At 40.2% G+C, this 15,317-nt stretch overlaps 1 protein-coding gene across 2 annotated transcripts in view; it reads left to right on the forward strand.

Annotated features, from left to right (window-relative positions):
* dally (division abnormally delayed protein) overlaps positions 1-15,317 on the forward strand; it is a 54,898-nt gene that overhangs the window by 11,788 nt on the left and 27,793 nt on the right. For both annotated transcript variants that reach the window (XM_018512375.1, XM_018512376.1), the window contains exon 4: positions 738-942. In XM_018512375.1, coding sequence (XP_018367877.1) covers positions 738-942 — 205 coding nt within the window. The remainder of the gene's footprint in view (positions 1-737; positions 943-15,317) is intronic.

Here is a 15,317-nt window from a genome sequence, read left to right on the forward strand (position 1 = left end):
AAAAGAAAATTCTCTCCATGTAAGAACGCGAATTCTCGCAATGCACCAGGAGGGGAAAGAGAGGTCCGTTGTTAGGGGATGATGAAATCTCATCTGCGTGACAAATCCGCTTTTCCGGTAGGCATAGCGATATGGGAAACACGCCGTTACGCGCCGTAAATCGTGCATGACTGAGTAATGACGCTTGTAATACCACCCTTTCCCTGACAGATGATTGAATGACTAAATTGATAATGATTGATTATCAACAGGCAAATTGGTAATGAATATCAGCAGACAAATATTTCGAAAATATGCAATTTTACAAAGAAACGTTTTAAATAAAAGTTATTTCAAGATTAAACCAAGATTGTACGGCTCTTTTTATATCATACAATTTTTATTTGGAATATTTCTTTGTAAATGAAATTCTTTGTAAAATTGATATTTTCGAAATATTTGCTTGCTAAGATTAAAATGAAAATCACGTACCCTGTAATAATTAACGCGAGGTCGTTTTTAATAGATACTTCAGCTTCAGCAAAATCGATTTTTTCGTGCATCTCGGATCGGAAGATTTTTGTTTGTAACAGCAAGATTTATAATTGTCCGCGTTATAGGGAGATTATTACGGAGTGATTTATAATTATTAGATTCGCGTGATAATCGGTATGATAATCACGCGGTGATTTGCGAGCGGCTGCCTCAATTTCGCGAGTTGCGAGCTTACGGGAGAGAGAAAATGCAAATAAATGTTGCAGAGGCTGCTTGACGGAGCCGGCATCCGAACTGGATCTCGCATGGTCCGGTTACGTGGAGGCGGTCGAGAGGCTCGTCGCGGCGGTGAGCGGCAACACCGATTACCACGGTTTGAACGTCAGGATCGCCGTCAGGGAGTTGGACTCCCGCATTTCGGATGCCATCATGCACGCAATGGAAGACGGTCCGCGGCTCGAGGAGAAGGTGAGTGCGCCAATGAGATCCAAGAGTTTTCGTGCCGTTACAACGATTTCGCGTCGCGGAGCTCATAATTAGCGAATGTCGCTAATTACGAGCGATTGAGAATGTTCGGATTCCATAGCGAATAATCGAGGATTGCGAAAGCAATTGCTCTGGAAATAACGTATGGAATTTTTAAGACATCTGTGCACACAGAAGATTTGACGATAAACTTGCAGTTTGTCGAAATTCATCCAGATATAATATATTGATATTTCTCTGCGTACACACGTATTGGAAAGAACGATTTTACTGAAATATTTAAGAATTTAAATAGACACAAATTTGAAAATAATTTTATTAAACTAACGAAATAGTTATGTAGGAAATTTAATTAATGCTATAAAAAGTTTTGATATTTCAGCTACCTAGTTTGAACGTTCTACAAGTTTGATGGTCTAATAAAATTTATTTTCAAATCTGTATCTAGTTTGAAATTTTTTAAATACTTCAGTAAAAAACCGTTCTTTCTGTATGCATGCACATACCTACACTGGAAATATTTTGGTTGAAAATAGACAAATCAGAATAGAACCTGTTATAATTCTAGTTGAGATAGTCAAAATTGAATATGAATATTCAGGATCTTCTATTTCTTTCATTTTTAAGTAGAAATACATATTTCGAGCACTACGTACCGCATTAATTGTGAGAAAAATGTATGATATCTGTGACATAATTGCATAAATTATATAGAAGTTCCATTTTTACAGTTATTATTGCGCTACAACGTTTGTAATAATAATACAATTATATTTCTAATTCTTTATACTATAAAAAGAATATATGGTTGTCCTCGCAAACAACTAAAATTATTTTCTCGTGCAATTACAGTCATAAATATCAAACACTTTCCTCTCAGTGCACCGTCTTCATTCGATCGCCTCTTTTTCCCGACGCTTTTCACATTCGTCTTCCACGCAGCGCGCCCCAGCTTATTCCCTACTCGTATTGCCCTCCTCGAGACAATTCTTCGTTCGGCGAACACGCATAAGTTATGCACTCGCTCGCGCCGTTCGCCTTGCCGCCCTCTTTCGTAGTCGTCTCCCTCTCGTCTCTCTCTTCCTCTTCCACCTACCTTCCCTACCTACACCACGATTTCTCGTCCCTTCGTTCCGGTTCTCGACCCCGAGTGCCGACGAAATGGGCCGCTCCGCTCGCGCGCGGAACGCAATTAAAAGTTTCTCACACGGGCGGCCACGCCGCGCCGCGCCGCGCCGCGTCGCGACGACGACGACGACAACGACGGAATCGATTCCTCCTTCGTTTCGTTTAAAATCCAAATTCCTCGCTGGTCGTCTCTGCGGTTCTTCCTTCCGCGCGATCCTCGAAAATCGATTCCCCGATTACTTCTTGTTTCGTCTTGACTAACCGGCAGTTCTGCGGCTCCCTCGCCTTGTTTTAAAGTAAAGATAGATCCGGATCAAGCTGGCAAAAAAACGAAACTTCGGCGCGTCAAACTTTTCCCTCGGTTCCCTTTGATTCGCCGTACAGCCCGACCATGCCTCTCGCTTCGTCATATCCTTCGGGGGATATACCGAATATTCTCCTAATCGCGCGAGAGAGAGTCTTATCCTGCATCGATTTTCGGACTCGTCGAATCGCGAACAAAGGTTTGCACGGCCCGAATCGGGGGGGGGGCGGGGGGGGGGTCCAGGGCCCGTCGTGGGACCTGGCGGCAGGTCCCCGGCTTCGTACCTGTTCGTGCCCGTGTGCCCCCTCCCTCCCCCACTCCGGCCCCGTGCGTGTATATACGGACCGATGCCGGCGCGCATGTATAGACCTGCTCCAACCCGTTGCATTCAGGGGATCTCTCTCACGAATCCACTAATAATTCCCGGCGGTCGGCGGCCCGGGCGCATTCTGCGAGCATTACGTGTCTGCATTCCACGTGTGGGCCCTACGATCCCCCCCCCCTGCCCCCTCCCCCGTTCCGAGGATCTGGGGACGGCGGCGTGGGGCCCAGGGGATCGTTAAGGTAGCACCTTAACGGCCTTTTTACGAAAAGACGCCCGACAAGGTGTTCCCCCGCACCCCTGGATGTCCCTCATTATTATTCATCCCGCGGCGCCCCGCGCACTGCCCCTATATACACGAAGGCGTTTAACTTATTCCTCCCGACCGACGGATACTCCTCGTCGTCTCTCTCTCTTATTCCACCTTGGCTTCTCTATCGGCGGAGAAACTCGACGAAAGTCACGTTATACCGCCCCGGATTAGTACGGGAATTCTAAGGCGCAAGAGAGTGGCCAAAGAGGGATTAACGAAAAATCCAGGAGACACGTTGTAATCTTCTTGCCGAATCCACAAGGGATTCCCTGCCTTCGCAAATCAGAGTGGATAGAAAAGGAAGTTTTAAACAGAAAGTATAAATTTGAGATAAAATCTTTCGATCAATATTATTAAATATCCTTTTTGTATTATAGGATTAGTTTTGATAATAATGTAATAAAATAAAACTAAGAGAAGGCGAAAACAAGGAGAAATATATAGGAAGAGGAATGTTGAATTTTATGCAGGAACGAAACAAATGTTGCCAAATTATGCATACTGGATATCTGCTGAAATTAGGACTTCGTGGAAATTCCTCGTCTAATTAATAGAACGATGAGTTCGTCCTAGTTACACCTGAGTCTTAAACGTCCCTCGGAAACCATTTATTTTAAGGACAGCTTTATGTCAAAATGGCAAATGTCACCCCCTTTTTAAATAGATTTTCTCCGAGAAAATCGAGAGAAGGTAATAATAGACTTTTACGTAACCTTACACGATCTTATCAATTCATATACGGTTCTACTGAAGCTATGTTGGATATTTTGTGTTTTTATCCTTGAAAAATTTGAAGGGTTGAGAAAAGGACATGGCTTTTTCAAACGACTCATTAAAATACATGCCACTTATTCTCAAGTATCGTACTATTCGAGCAAGTCGTTTGAGAAGAAACATTCTTTCAAAATTCTCTGTGTTTACCTAGAATGATGAACAAGGTTAAACGTCCTTAGAGGATCGACGGTCGTGGACCAAGTTCTCGCAAAGAAATGCCTTTTATTCACGGTAGCGCCAGGGATCCTTCTTACAATGTCGCTCGAGCGCTTCCATAATTGGGCGAATGCGAAAAAGGAGACATTGCCTTTTCGCATACCTTCCTTTCTCTCTTTCTCCCCCCCCCCCCACTTGTTATTATTCATCGTTGTATCTTCTTTCTCACATCCAGTTTCGCAGGTTACAACGACATTCGAAATTTCGCTTCGCTCGAACGCAACTGAACTGGTTTTCTCGGGAAAAAAATTAAGCAAAAAATTAATAAGAATTAATTAAAAAAATTTAAATAATGAAAATACATCACGGGAGATAAATAAAAAAGATATGCCTTGTGGATAAGTTGCAATTTCATGTTTCGTGTGTTATGCTTGTATCAGACTAGAGATCGAGATTGAAATTAATCAATCAGGAGAAATCAACATCGAGTTTAGTGATCTTTGCTTTGATTGGTCAAACTCAACCTCAAACCGAGGCTTTAGTTCAAGTACTATAATTTAGTAACAATTTTAATAAATTTCATGACGCAACACATATTTATAATATTTCGATTAAAGATACTTGACGACGGCGGAATATCCCTTTTACTATTATTGTAAATCACTTGAGTTTCGATTTGGCTCGCACATGGTTGCCCAGGTTTGACCTAGATTCGTGATGGACGGATTACCGTGTAATTTGGGCAAACGTATTTACATGTTATCGAGTTCAATCGCTTAATCGGGTCTTGGAGTTAGGTCGTGCCGAATGAGGGTATGCAGCTCGATGTTACATGTCATATCGGATAATTTTGTCCCGATGAAATCCGATATTGGGATAAATGTCAGTTTGGAGTGGAACGGCTTTCCAACATTAATTTTATATGTTTTAATTTTATTTAGATTACTGTGCCCTTCTATTTCATTCCCCCTACTCTTCCTCTGCACATCTACGATATGATACGATGATGATGAGTTGATATGATGCAATTTGTTTGGTAAAATGACACGGCGATACGTAAATATTGGATTACTGAATAGGAACCTTTTAGCAAGAAAAGAATCAAATGTTAACTAAAGTAATATTAACTATGTATTATAATCCATCATATGATAGTAATAAAGAAATGATAATAATAAATAAATAAAAATTATATCGCTCTTACTTTAAAAGTGACACAATTTAAAAAGAAAAACGTAATTTTTCAGTTATATTATGAATGAGTTAGATAAATATTATCTTATATTATAAATCACAAAAAGACAACTTTATATAAATTCGTCAAAACGTCAATTTAAAGGGAACAAAAAGGAAATGGGGAACAAATGAATATCAAGTGCAAACCTTATTTGAATAATATGAACAAATAGATTTAAATTAAAATTTATTTGTAAAGTAAAATTTAATAACAAACAGAAGGTGGTTGAAAAACTCGTAAATTATCACAGGATAATTCTTTGAAGGTTATGAAATGAAAATGGCAAAAATGACATTTGATTACGTTAAAAATATAATATTTTTCTTGTTAATATTTGATTAGTCAATAATTTTCTGTCAGGGTGAAAAATAATGTTTCCCTTTTCTGGGGAAATTAATGTTTTAGTTGTGTCGCTATTGAAGTAAGGGAACGCTATTAATAATAAATAATAAGAAATAAATTATTCTTTTCCATATAGATTGTTCTGTCGTAAAATGATTTTCTATGACGTGCGTCTCGACGAATTATTCGAAGAGCAGCTGAGAACTTTATTCCACGTGAAGATATATTATCGTCGAGTAAAATTCACGCTGATCCCTATGATACGTTTCATGCCCATACGTGTCGGTAATCCGACGTTGAGGACAGGTTCTTGGCGATCCTTCCAGACGTTACGCCGCGGTGATTCGATATCGATGACACGCGTATCCATACGTATATACGTGTAACTTGGACGATAAACGTCCGTATTGGCGCAGAAATCACGGTGGAGAGAGAATTCCTTGATTCCCGCCTCTTCCGCGCGCCGTTATTCCTTCTCTTACTCTTTCTCTTCTCTCTTTTCTTCTCTCCCTGGCGATAGATATACAACGTACCGAGCCACAGTTTCTCTGGCTTCGACCCAGCCTCCTACGCGGTCGATATAATCATCCGGCGACGAGGAACAACGCGTGCACACCGCAGAACCGCAGAGGAGGACAAGGTGGTGAGGGACGCGATGACGAAGAAGAGAAGGTATGAAGGAGATGAAGGAAGTGGAAGAGAGAGACATTGGCACGGTGCCGGGCGAGGAATCAATGACCCATTCCTCCATTGGTATTTTCGGTACCTACTTCAGATAATTGCGTGCTTCACCGGCTGCGAATACGCACGACGAACGTGTGACTTTCTCCCCTTTGATCCTCTCTCGGCTTCTTTGAGCTCGTCTTCTCCGGGTCTTCTACCTTGTCGTGTACGCTCGTCTCGTCGGGTTGCTCTCCATTGCGAGTTTGCTGAAACTAGATCCAACTCCGCAGAAGCTACTCTCTACTATGAGCTCCAGCGAAACTGGTCGAGTTCTTCCCCGGCGACGACGAGATCCCAGATCGCGTGAGTTCTCCCGAATCTCCGGTTCGATCTCTACTTAGATACTCGAGTCTCCTTGGAGCGAAATAATAATAACATAACTATATCTCTCTCGCATCGCGAAAGATTTACGAGGGACTCACGGGAGCCTCGAGAACTTGGAACGTCTTCGTTGCAGGCGTTTCGACATCGTAGGAAATACCTACTTCGTTTCCGCGAACATTTTCGGATGTTGCGCGACACAACGGCGCGAGTCCCCCAACGCTATCTTTAGATATCTCGGTTAAAATCGTGACGAACGCAATAGATTTTCCATGAGCGGTACGTACCATCGGTATACGAAGAAATCCCCGATAGCGATCTGACGGGTCTGCGCATGAATATGAATCATTTTCTCAAGATTTATAGTTAAGGCAACCATTGTGATCGGGATACATTCTGAGAAATCGATCGGCTGATGTCACGATTTTATTTCCGCGGGCGGTATTAGATGGTATCGCTTTCGACCACCGTTCCTTGAAGTGATTACGTGTATAGTCATCGGGGAGTCTAGGAAATCGTGGCGATTTGTATGAAACGCTTCATTTTTCCGTCTCTGACGGCTATTGATTCGCTCACGACGCGCGTTCCCTTTCTGACAGTTAAAAGAAGAGCTCTTGTGAGGAATACGGTGAAAGAGAAAGAGAAATTTCCTACTGAACATATTTTGAGAAAATATGAAATATTGGGAAGAAAAATTTCATAAAGTACAATGGATTCGTTTTAGATGTGCGTTATTTTTGTACTTTCCATATTGCACGAGGGAATTTCCTCATAAATGTAAAACGCAGTAATCTTACGTTGCAAAACAATTCAATGATTATAAAGCCGCGAGGAAACGCAATTCTACGACGTGGTTATATTTATGAGAATCCTACATGATTTCGCTCCTTTGTATCGAAAAGGGAATAGGAAAGGAATTCGTGTAAAGGAGAAAATAAAGATCTTAGAGAATTCCTCGTCAATAAAAAATCCCATCGATAAAAGTCTTACGGAACTTATTAGCAATGAGAGATGAAGCTATCGAGGGTAAGCCGTCAAACTTGATAACTGCGCGGTAACAAGAATACATCTCTGAAAGATCATTGGAATAAGAAGAGCAGAGTCTTCCTAAAAGGGAATTCGAGCGAACCCATCGTGGAACCCACCTGAAGGAACCTTGTGCACATCTTCCATCTCTCTGCCTCTTAATCTCCTCTCTTTCTTTTCCCCATCTTTCTCTCCCTCTCCCCTCTCTCTTTCTCCTCTCTTTCAAGCACGTCCCTTCCGTGCGTTTCTTCGCTTACTCGTTGCGTCCGTCCCTTCCTCTTTTGATCCGCCGTTCTCTCTTCCTCTTGATGGTTCTCTTGAATCCCGTCGGCTCGGATGAATCGGGTGGGAGCGAGACGGAATATGGAATAGTCGAAGGAGGAGGACCACCGATCGCGAGAGGGCGAGAGGAATGCAGAGCGAGAGATCTCGCTGTTGCCATGTGACCGCGCCGCCGCGACGGCCGAGCGAGCGAGCGAGCGCCAACGCACATCGACGACAATTTTTCCGCGGACCAATGTCCCAGGCCGAGAACTACCACTTCTTTCGCTGCTCCTTTTTCTCACCAGTCCGCTTATCCCCGGCGTTACGCCGCCTCGTAGCTTATTACGCCCTGCGCGTATAATTTGTTCATACGCACGTATTTGTCGCGATCAACGTCCTATTCACTCCGTCCTGTTTTCGCGAAATTCTATGCAGAGATCAGTGTTTCCCTTGAAATAGGTTTCGTTTTTATTAGGTTTTTTATTTCTGCACTGGACTGCACTAGAACTCTCTTGCTTTCGCCAAATATCAAACACCTATCTCACTTTAAGTTGTAAAAGTGTACTAGTTTAATCACAAAATAGATCTATTCTCCCCTCAAAAAAAAGACAGACCAGGTCCACGAAATGTCGGCATTAGCAATGGATCACGATAGTTCGCAAACCCTTTGGCACCTCAACAGACTTATTGTTTCACTGGACTGCACTAGAACTTTTTTCTCGCGAAATTTCAAACATGTACCGGTTTCACGTTAAGCACAAAAAGTGTGCATTAGTTTAGTTATAAAAACAAACCTACAAAAAGTAGACAGAATAATGTGAACAATGAGAAATATACTGTTTTATTAATAAAAAGTTGGCCTCCTATTGTCTTTAATGTAGATTCTATTCTTGTTAGACTAGAGTTATGCTTGAATAATGTAGCAACTGCTACAGTGCAATATTATACCATTCTTCTAGTAGAACATGTTCTAATTATTTAGAAGATATTGAAAAAGAACATCTGTTTCTCACTCTGCTCTTCAAAACTGCAAATGATATTTAAATTAGGCGATTGCTTTGGTCAGGGAAGATGTTGAAATTTTGGAGAACGGAGGGCAATTTTGGAAAATAGAGTGAGAAGAAAATTTCCTCCTCCAATAATATTATTTGTATGAGCAAATGACAGATCAATTTCTTATTAATAAAACAAACAGTAAAATAGTGTATTTTCGCAAATGTTTGTATTATTTAAATTATCTTGTCTACAATGAAAGGATTTATTGCAGTATCTTAAAATTTAGCTAGATATAGATTTGAAAATAATTCTGTTGGATCTCCAAAATAATTATGTAGGAAACTCAAGCATGATGAATAACACTGCAAAAAGTTTTGGCATTTTAACAACCAGAGTTTAAATATCCTACATACCTAATTATTTTGATGATTTCAACAAAATCATTTTCATATTTATATCGAGCTAAATTTTTAGATACTTTATCAAAATTATATCTTCTGTATATTCAACGAAAACAATTACTGAAAAATATGTTTATTTCGTTACAAAATCGAAAGTTGGAATTATCGAGGTACATGCATGGAAAAATTAATATCACGACTTCGCAATATCGAAATCTTTGATAAAGAGATTGGTATAGAGAGTAGACGCTTAAAAGCCGAGCTTTTAGACGGGAAAAAGAGAAGGATGAAAGAAAGAGGAAGAAGAGGAGTGAGAGAGAGAGAGAGAGAGAGAGAAAGAGAGAGACGAAATTCGTTAGAAGGAAACGGAAGAGGATATTTCGTGAGCAAAAGAGACGGATGTGGCGCGGAGGTGGCGAGGGGCGCTCACCACCTCACGGCGCGCCCATTGCATTCCATGCATCCCTTCGCCGTTTGCGGGCCGCTTTGAGTCGGGCCGACCGAATGCCCAAGGATCGAATACTATCGATCGTAGTCATTTTGCGGGAGAGCCGGCGCGCGGTTCCGCTCCGCTCCACTCCGCTCCACTCCGCTCCGCTCGGCTTGGACCCGCTCGTGCGTTTTATTCGAGGAGGATCCGCCTCGCGGGAGTTGGACGGAGTTAGGCTCTCACTCGATCGCGCCTAGAAACGTCCCTCTCTAAATTACGGACCGCATAATTAGGCTTGCGAATACAATTAGTCGAGTTACTGCTTGTGGTCTCTTTCGCCTTGTTATTATCTTATCGTCCTAGAGATAAATGCGCCGCAAGGTGTATATTTAAATATACGTCTTGTTGCGAAAGTCGGAGTTCTTGTCAGTTGTAAAATAAACTGACTGAAGAAACTTTGCAATATGGAATGTTATATTGTAACGTTTATATTAGATTTGTTATATGAGAATAAATTTACGTATACGCATGATCTTCTAATGTTAGCTATTGTTGATGATCAGTGGTACATTATCACTGATTGATTAGTTGGCTATTATGGACATAATTATTACATTGGCTAAATTGTATTCGCAGGCCTAGATATTTTATATCCTATACAGCACAGAAGGTTGCTGCAATATTACTTATCATGTTATTACAATATTACTGAAACGTTTGCAATGCTGCTTCAAGATTGGAAGTTGCTAGAATATTGCTGGAACGTTGCAAAATTGCTGCAATATTACTAGAACGGTCCGTACGGAGTTCTTTTGATTTACAGCCTTTAGAATCTAAACCCATTCATGTAACGTTTACATTTATGTTAGCTCCGAGGCTTTATTTAGAGCTAATCGCACTTTCCTGGAAATCGCTGAGCGCGAGTGTGCTCCGATCGAAGAGTTCTCTTGGTTACCACTCGATCCCTTCACCACCCACCCCCGCGTGCCTCAGGTTCGCGAGCCCGAATAACCCGGCGTTATCTTCGATCTGCGCCGCAGACGACGGCGGTTACGACTCTTCTCCTTCTTTAATCGCGAAAGCGAGCGCGAACGACCCAACCGAACGGTGAACGCGCATTTCTGACGTCATCGCGCCACGACTAAATTGGTTGAACTTTGAGCCGCCAAATGATCACCAGATCTTCGCCGTCGCCATCGTCGTTCGACCCGTCCAACCGCTCGTGGAATCTGTCGCGTGTCCGCGCCCGAGGAATTCTTTCATAGGATAATTATATCGACTGTGACGCGGAGGAGCAGACTCGACAAGTTACGTCGTAGAATAAAATTATCTCGATCTTCCATCACGTGCATATTGCATTTGGTATTTCCTTCCTTCGCCTGTTTATTATTTATTATGTCGCACAACGCCGACAGTGATGAAGGAACAAACAAGGAGGACGCGCACATCTGATAACTTCCGCGACCTAAACACGTGAAATTCGACTATCCGTTGTGTCTGGAGACCCTCTAATAAGACATGAAACAGTCACTTTTGATTGATCTGCCATGTTTTAACAACTCCTAAGAGAGAGAGAGAGGGGGGGGGGGGGGGGGGGGGGAGATAATAAAAAGAAAGAGAAAGAAATAGTGTATGTTTTCTCTCTCGTGTGATTTTGCTAAAACTATATAGACACTCTGCATGCAAAATGCAACTCTTGTTCAAACTTTTATTAGAGGATTTCTAGTTGTGTCATCCGTAGAGATTTCTAATAATAAGACTTTAATAAGCATCTGAATAATAAGAATCGCGTTTTGTATACAAGGTCTCTAGCCCTAGTAGAAATGTATGCAGTTTTCCTAGACACCTATTCAGTTACTATCTAATATTACTGTATTCTCATTAATTGTGCCCTGAGTAGGAAATGGACAAGAACTTGATAGAGTTTTATTTTGTCCATTTCACGAGCAGTTGGCTTGCTTATTAATCAATTTAATATCCATTATTTGTTGTGTTTCTATGCAGTAAATGGATTCAGATTTTACGCAACTTTTGTATGCAGTAACTGCAAACAAAGCGTTACATCCTGATTGGGATCCTAAATACTTTTCCTTCTCAGTTACTAGACAGAAGTTGGTGTAACTGTTTAGTAACTGCTCAAAAAATGCATGAAATTTCTCTCTCTCTCTACCAGGGAGTTTTAATAAAATTATACGAGAGAAGACATATACATTTACTATTTCTTTCTTTTCTGTTCTATCTTTTTTTTTTTATCTCTTCCTGTCTCTCAGGAATTATTAAAACATAGCGGACCAATCAAAAGTGGCTGTTTCGTGGAAAAGATGGTGAAGCATCTAAAAATTTAGCTAAACACAGGTCTGCAAATAATTTTATTGAATTATCAAAATAATTATGCAGGATGCTCCAATTGATTACTAGAATGTCAAAACTCTTTATTATGCTTGAGTCCTATACGTAATTATTTCGATGATGATCCAATCAAATTATTTTCAGATCTGTCTCTAACTAAATTTTTAAATACTTGAGCAAAATCATTCTTTCCACGTGTCCAGACTTTTATTAGAGGATATCCAGTCATCTGGATGTGTACCACGCCGCGACATTGAGCGTATTCCCATAGGAGATGTCTGATGCGTCACCCGATGGAGACGCCTCTTGTCGTCGAAGAACGAAATAGGTATATAGCACTTTATATTCTTCGCACACGGTCCCCATCGTTCGTCGGGACGACGTACAGCGAGGTGTGCGCGGGCAGCCGGGTCGAGGATCCTTGGAATCGGTATTGTCTCTCCCGTAGTAGGTGGAGCAGGATGCGTTATTATTCATCAGCGGTTGAACGCGATGCTCGCGTTCTCTCTCCTAACCGACGAGTATTATTAGCCAGCGCCGGTGTCACGCGTTGTCGTCGATCTTGGAAATCTCAATTTCAACCTACGGTCGAAGTCGGGGAACCCTCGAGCTTCCAACACGAGCGACCAACGAGGTTTCTCCAAGGGAACAGAAAATTATATTTGCAAGATATTTCAGTTTTTTCACGTCGTATGTTTCACGTCTTGAATAAATACATATTTCACTGAAAAAAGTCTGATAATAGCTACTAAATATGTTATATTGATTTATTAAATGTTAAATTTTATTTAACGTATTAATGGAATATTTATTTAGTAAATGTTACCAAATACAATAATAATAGCCAATCGTTTGGTAGAACGATTTTGCTGAAATATTTAAAAGTTCATCTATAGATACAGATCTGAAAATGATTTTGTTGGATAGTTAAAATAATTATGCAAAACGCTTAAACATTGATGACAATGCTGCGGAAGTTTTCATATTCTAGCAACCATTATTTTGATGGTCCAAATAAAACTATTTTTGTATTTGTGTGTTTAGCTTCAGTGAAATGGTTCTCTTCGTATGATTTAAAAAAATAAGATAATATTTAAAATAAAGTTAGCGTCTAATTGATTTTGGTTGAAATTATTTCACCAAATTTTAATAACTATTATCTATGCTTGATTATTATTATCAGATTTTGTTTCGTGTCCCTCTTGGGACGAAGAGAACGAGATTTTCGTGGGTCAACGATTAAATATATGTATAAATAAATTAAAACGAATCTTTTTATGCTTTTTACAACTCGATTTTTTTTCAAATTTCACTACAATAATATTCAATGTTTTTGACATTAACTGCTGAATACAGAATTTGATTCGATTTTTTGGATGGCGAAATAAAATGTTATTGCAAAGTTTTCGCGAAAAATATATATAATTGAATAGCAATATTAAAACAATATACCGATATAAAAATAGAGTCGGCGATAACGTTATCTAATTGTACAATGGCAGTTATAAGGTGTTAGAAACAATACATGCTCGCTTTGTTAACACGGCTATCACTTCGAATGCTTCTCTTTTCGAGCGGTAATCTGTTTCCCAGTTGAATAGTTCTTGCATTCCATTTGAATCGCATACACGCTGTATATCAATTACCCGGTTGCTATCTTTGCGAAAGGAGGCCTGGTCTCTCTTATCCGATGAACGAGATCTCCGCTTCATCGTACTCGGTTTCACGGGCATGTTTGAGCCTCCGTTCTTCTCATCCGCTCGTTCCTCGTTGGCCTCGTTATCGATATAGTTTATCACTGACATGAATATGGACGATATCGATACCGCAATTACCACCCTCGTTGCCGAATACGCGGCAAAAGATCAATGACCCCATATCCTTGTTAGCAGATATTTCCTTTCGAGATATTCTCTTTTGTATCTTATCGCTATGTATTAAATTAATATCTCGCTTGAAATTAAATTAAAATTTAATTTTACATGATAATTTAAAGTTATCAGGAAACGTGTAGATAATCTATATTTATCGAATTTTTGTCGTTTTTATCTATGTATATTGAAAGATAGAAATATTAAATATTAATTTTCATATTCTTGTACATTAATTAATATAGATAGATATGTAATATATTATACTTATTCTAAAGTTGAATATTTTTATATTTTTATTTATTAATATGAGTAAAAATATTAGATAATATCTATATATATATTACATTTATATTAGGTAGAATAATAGATGTTAGTATGAACTCTCTTCTTCAATTTTTCAAATTTATTTGATCAATTTATAATTGTTCCTTTTTTTACACGGAAAGAAGTTTTGCTAAAGTATTAAAAAGTTCAGCTCAATACAGATCTGAAAATAAATATATCAAAATAATTATGTAGGACACTCAAACTGATTATTAGAATGTTAAAATTTTTTGCAGTGGTACTCATCTGCATGTTTGAGTTTTCTATGCAATCATTTTGACAACAAAATTATTTTTAGATCTGTATCTACCCACATTTTTAGATACTACAGCAAAATCGTTCTTCCGTGTACACATAATTTGTAATATAGAGAGATAGCACTGATACCGCTATCTTTTCAGGGTGCTAGATTTAGAAATCTAAATTTCTCTAGCTTCCGGCGTCAGAGGAAGCTTACAAGTAGCGATTAATGATCGCTCTTCATGCGGCTCTTTCTGAGATCGCCGCGATATATTCGGTACGTGCGAGCCGGCCGAGCGTGATCGGGCGCGGGCGCGTTAAGCGATAACATCCTAATCTTCTAATCCGCCTCGTTTGTCCCACGAGTGAGAAGCGGAACTCATTGTCGCCACTTGCCGTAGAACGGGTCAAGGGTACAGCCGGCCCTCCCTGGATGGCAAAAGTATCGCGCGTATGCGAATAATAAGGGACGTGCGCTCGAAATTTCTCTCTCGATAAGATTCCGCGCGCGTTTCGCAGCGGAGTCTATTCTCGCTGATGTGTCGTTATTGTGTCGTTCCATTCGTCCAGTTTGACTCTCTTTTTTCTTTTCTCTTCAGTTATTTTTTTTTTTGCAATTCACGCCTATGGGACCATTTGTATCTGCCCCTTTTGGACAAATATAATCCTTCTGTTTCTCGCAATTACGTCATATCTCGGACGATGGAATTAAGCCGGTGAAGATATTACATCATGGACGATTATAGGAGGGTTCTTTTGGAGTTCCAAACTTTCAGAGAGAGAGAGAGAGAGAGAGAGAGAGAGAGAGAGAGAGAGAGAGAGAGAGAGAGAGA

This window comes from Trachymyrmex cornetzi, unplaced genomic scaffold (assembly GCF_001594075.2).
Source record: "Trachymyrmex cornetzi isolate Tcor2-1 unplaced genomic scaffold, Tcor1.1 scaffold40, whole genome shotgun sequence".
NCBI classification, from domain to species: domain Eukaryota; kingdom Metazoa; phylum Arthropoda; class Insecta; order Hymenoptera; family Formicidae; genus Trachymyrmex; species Trachymyrmex cornetzi.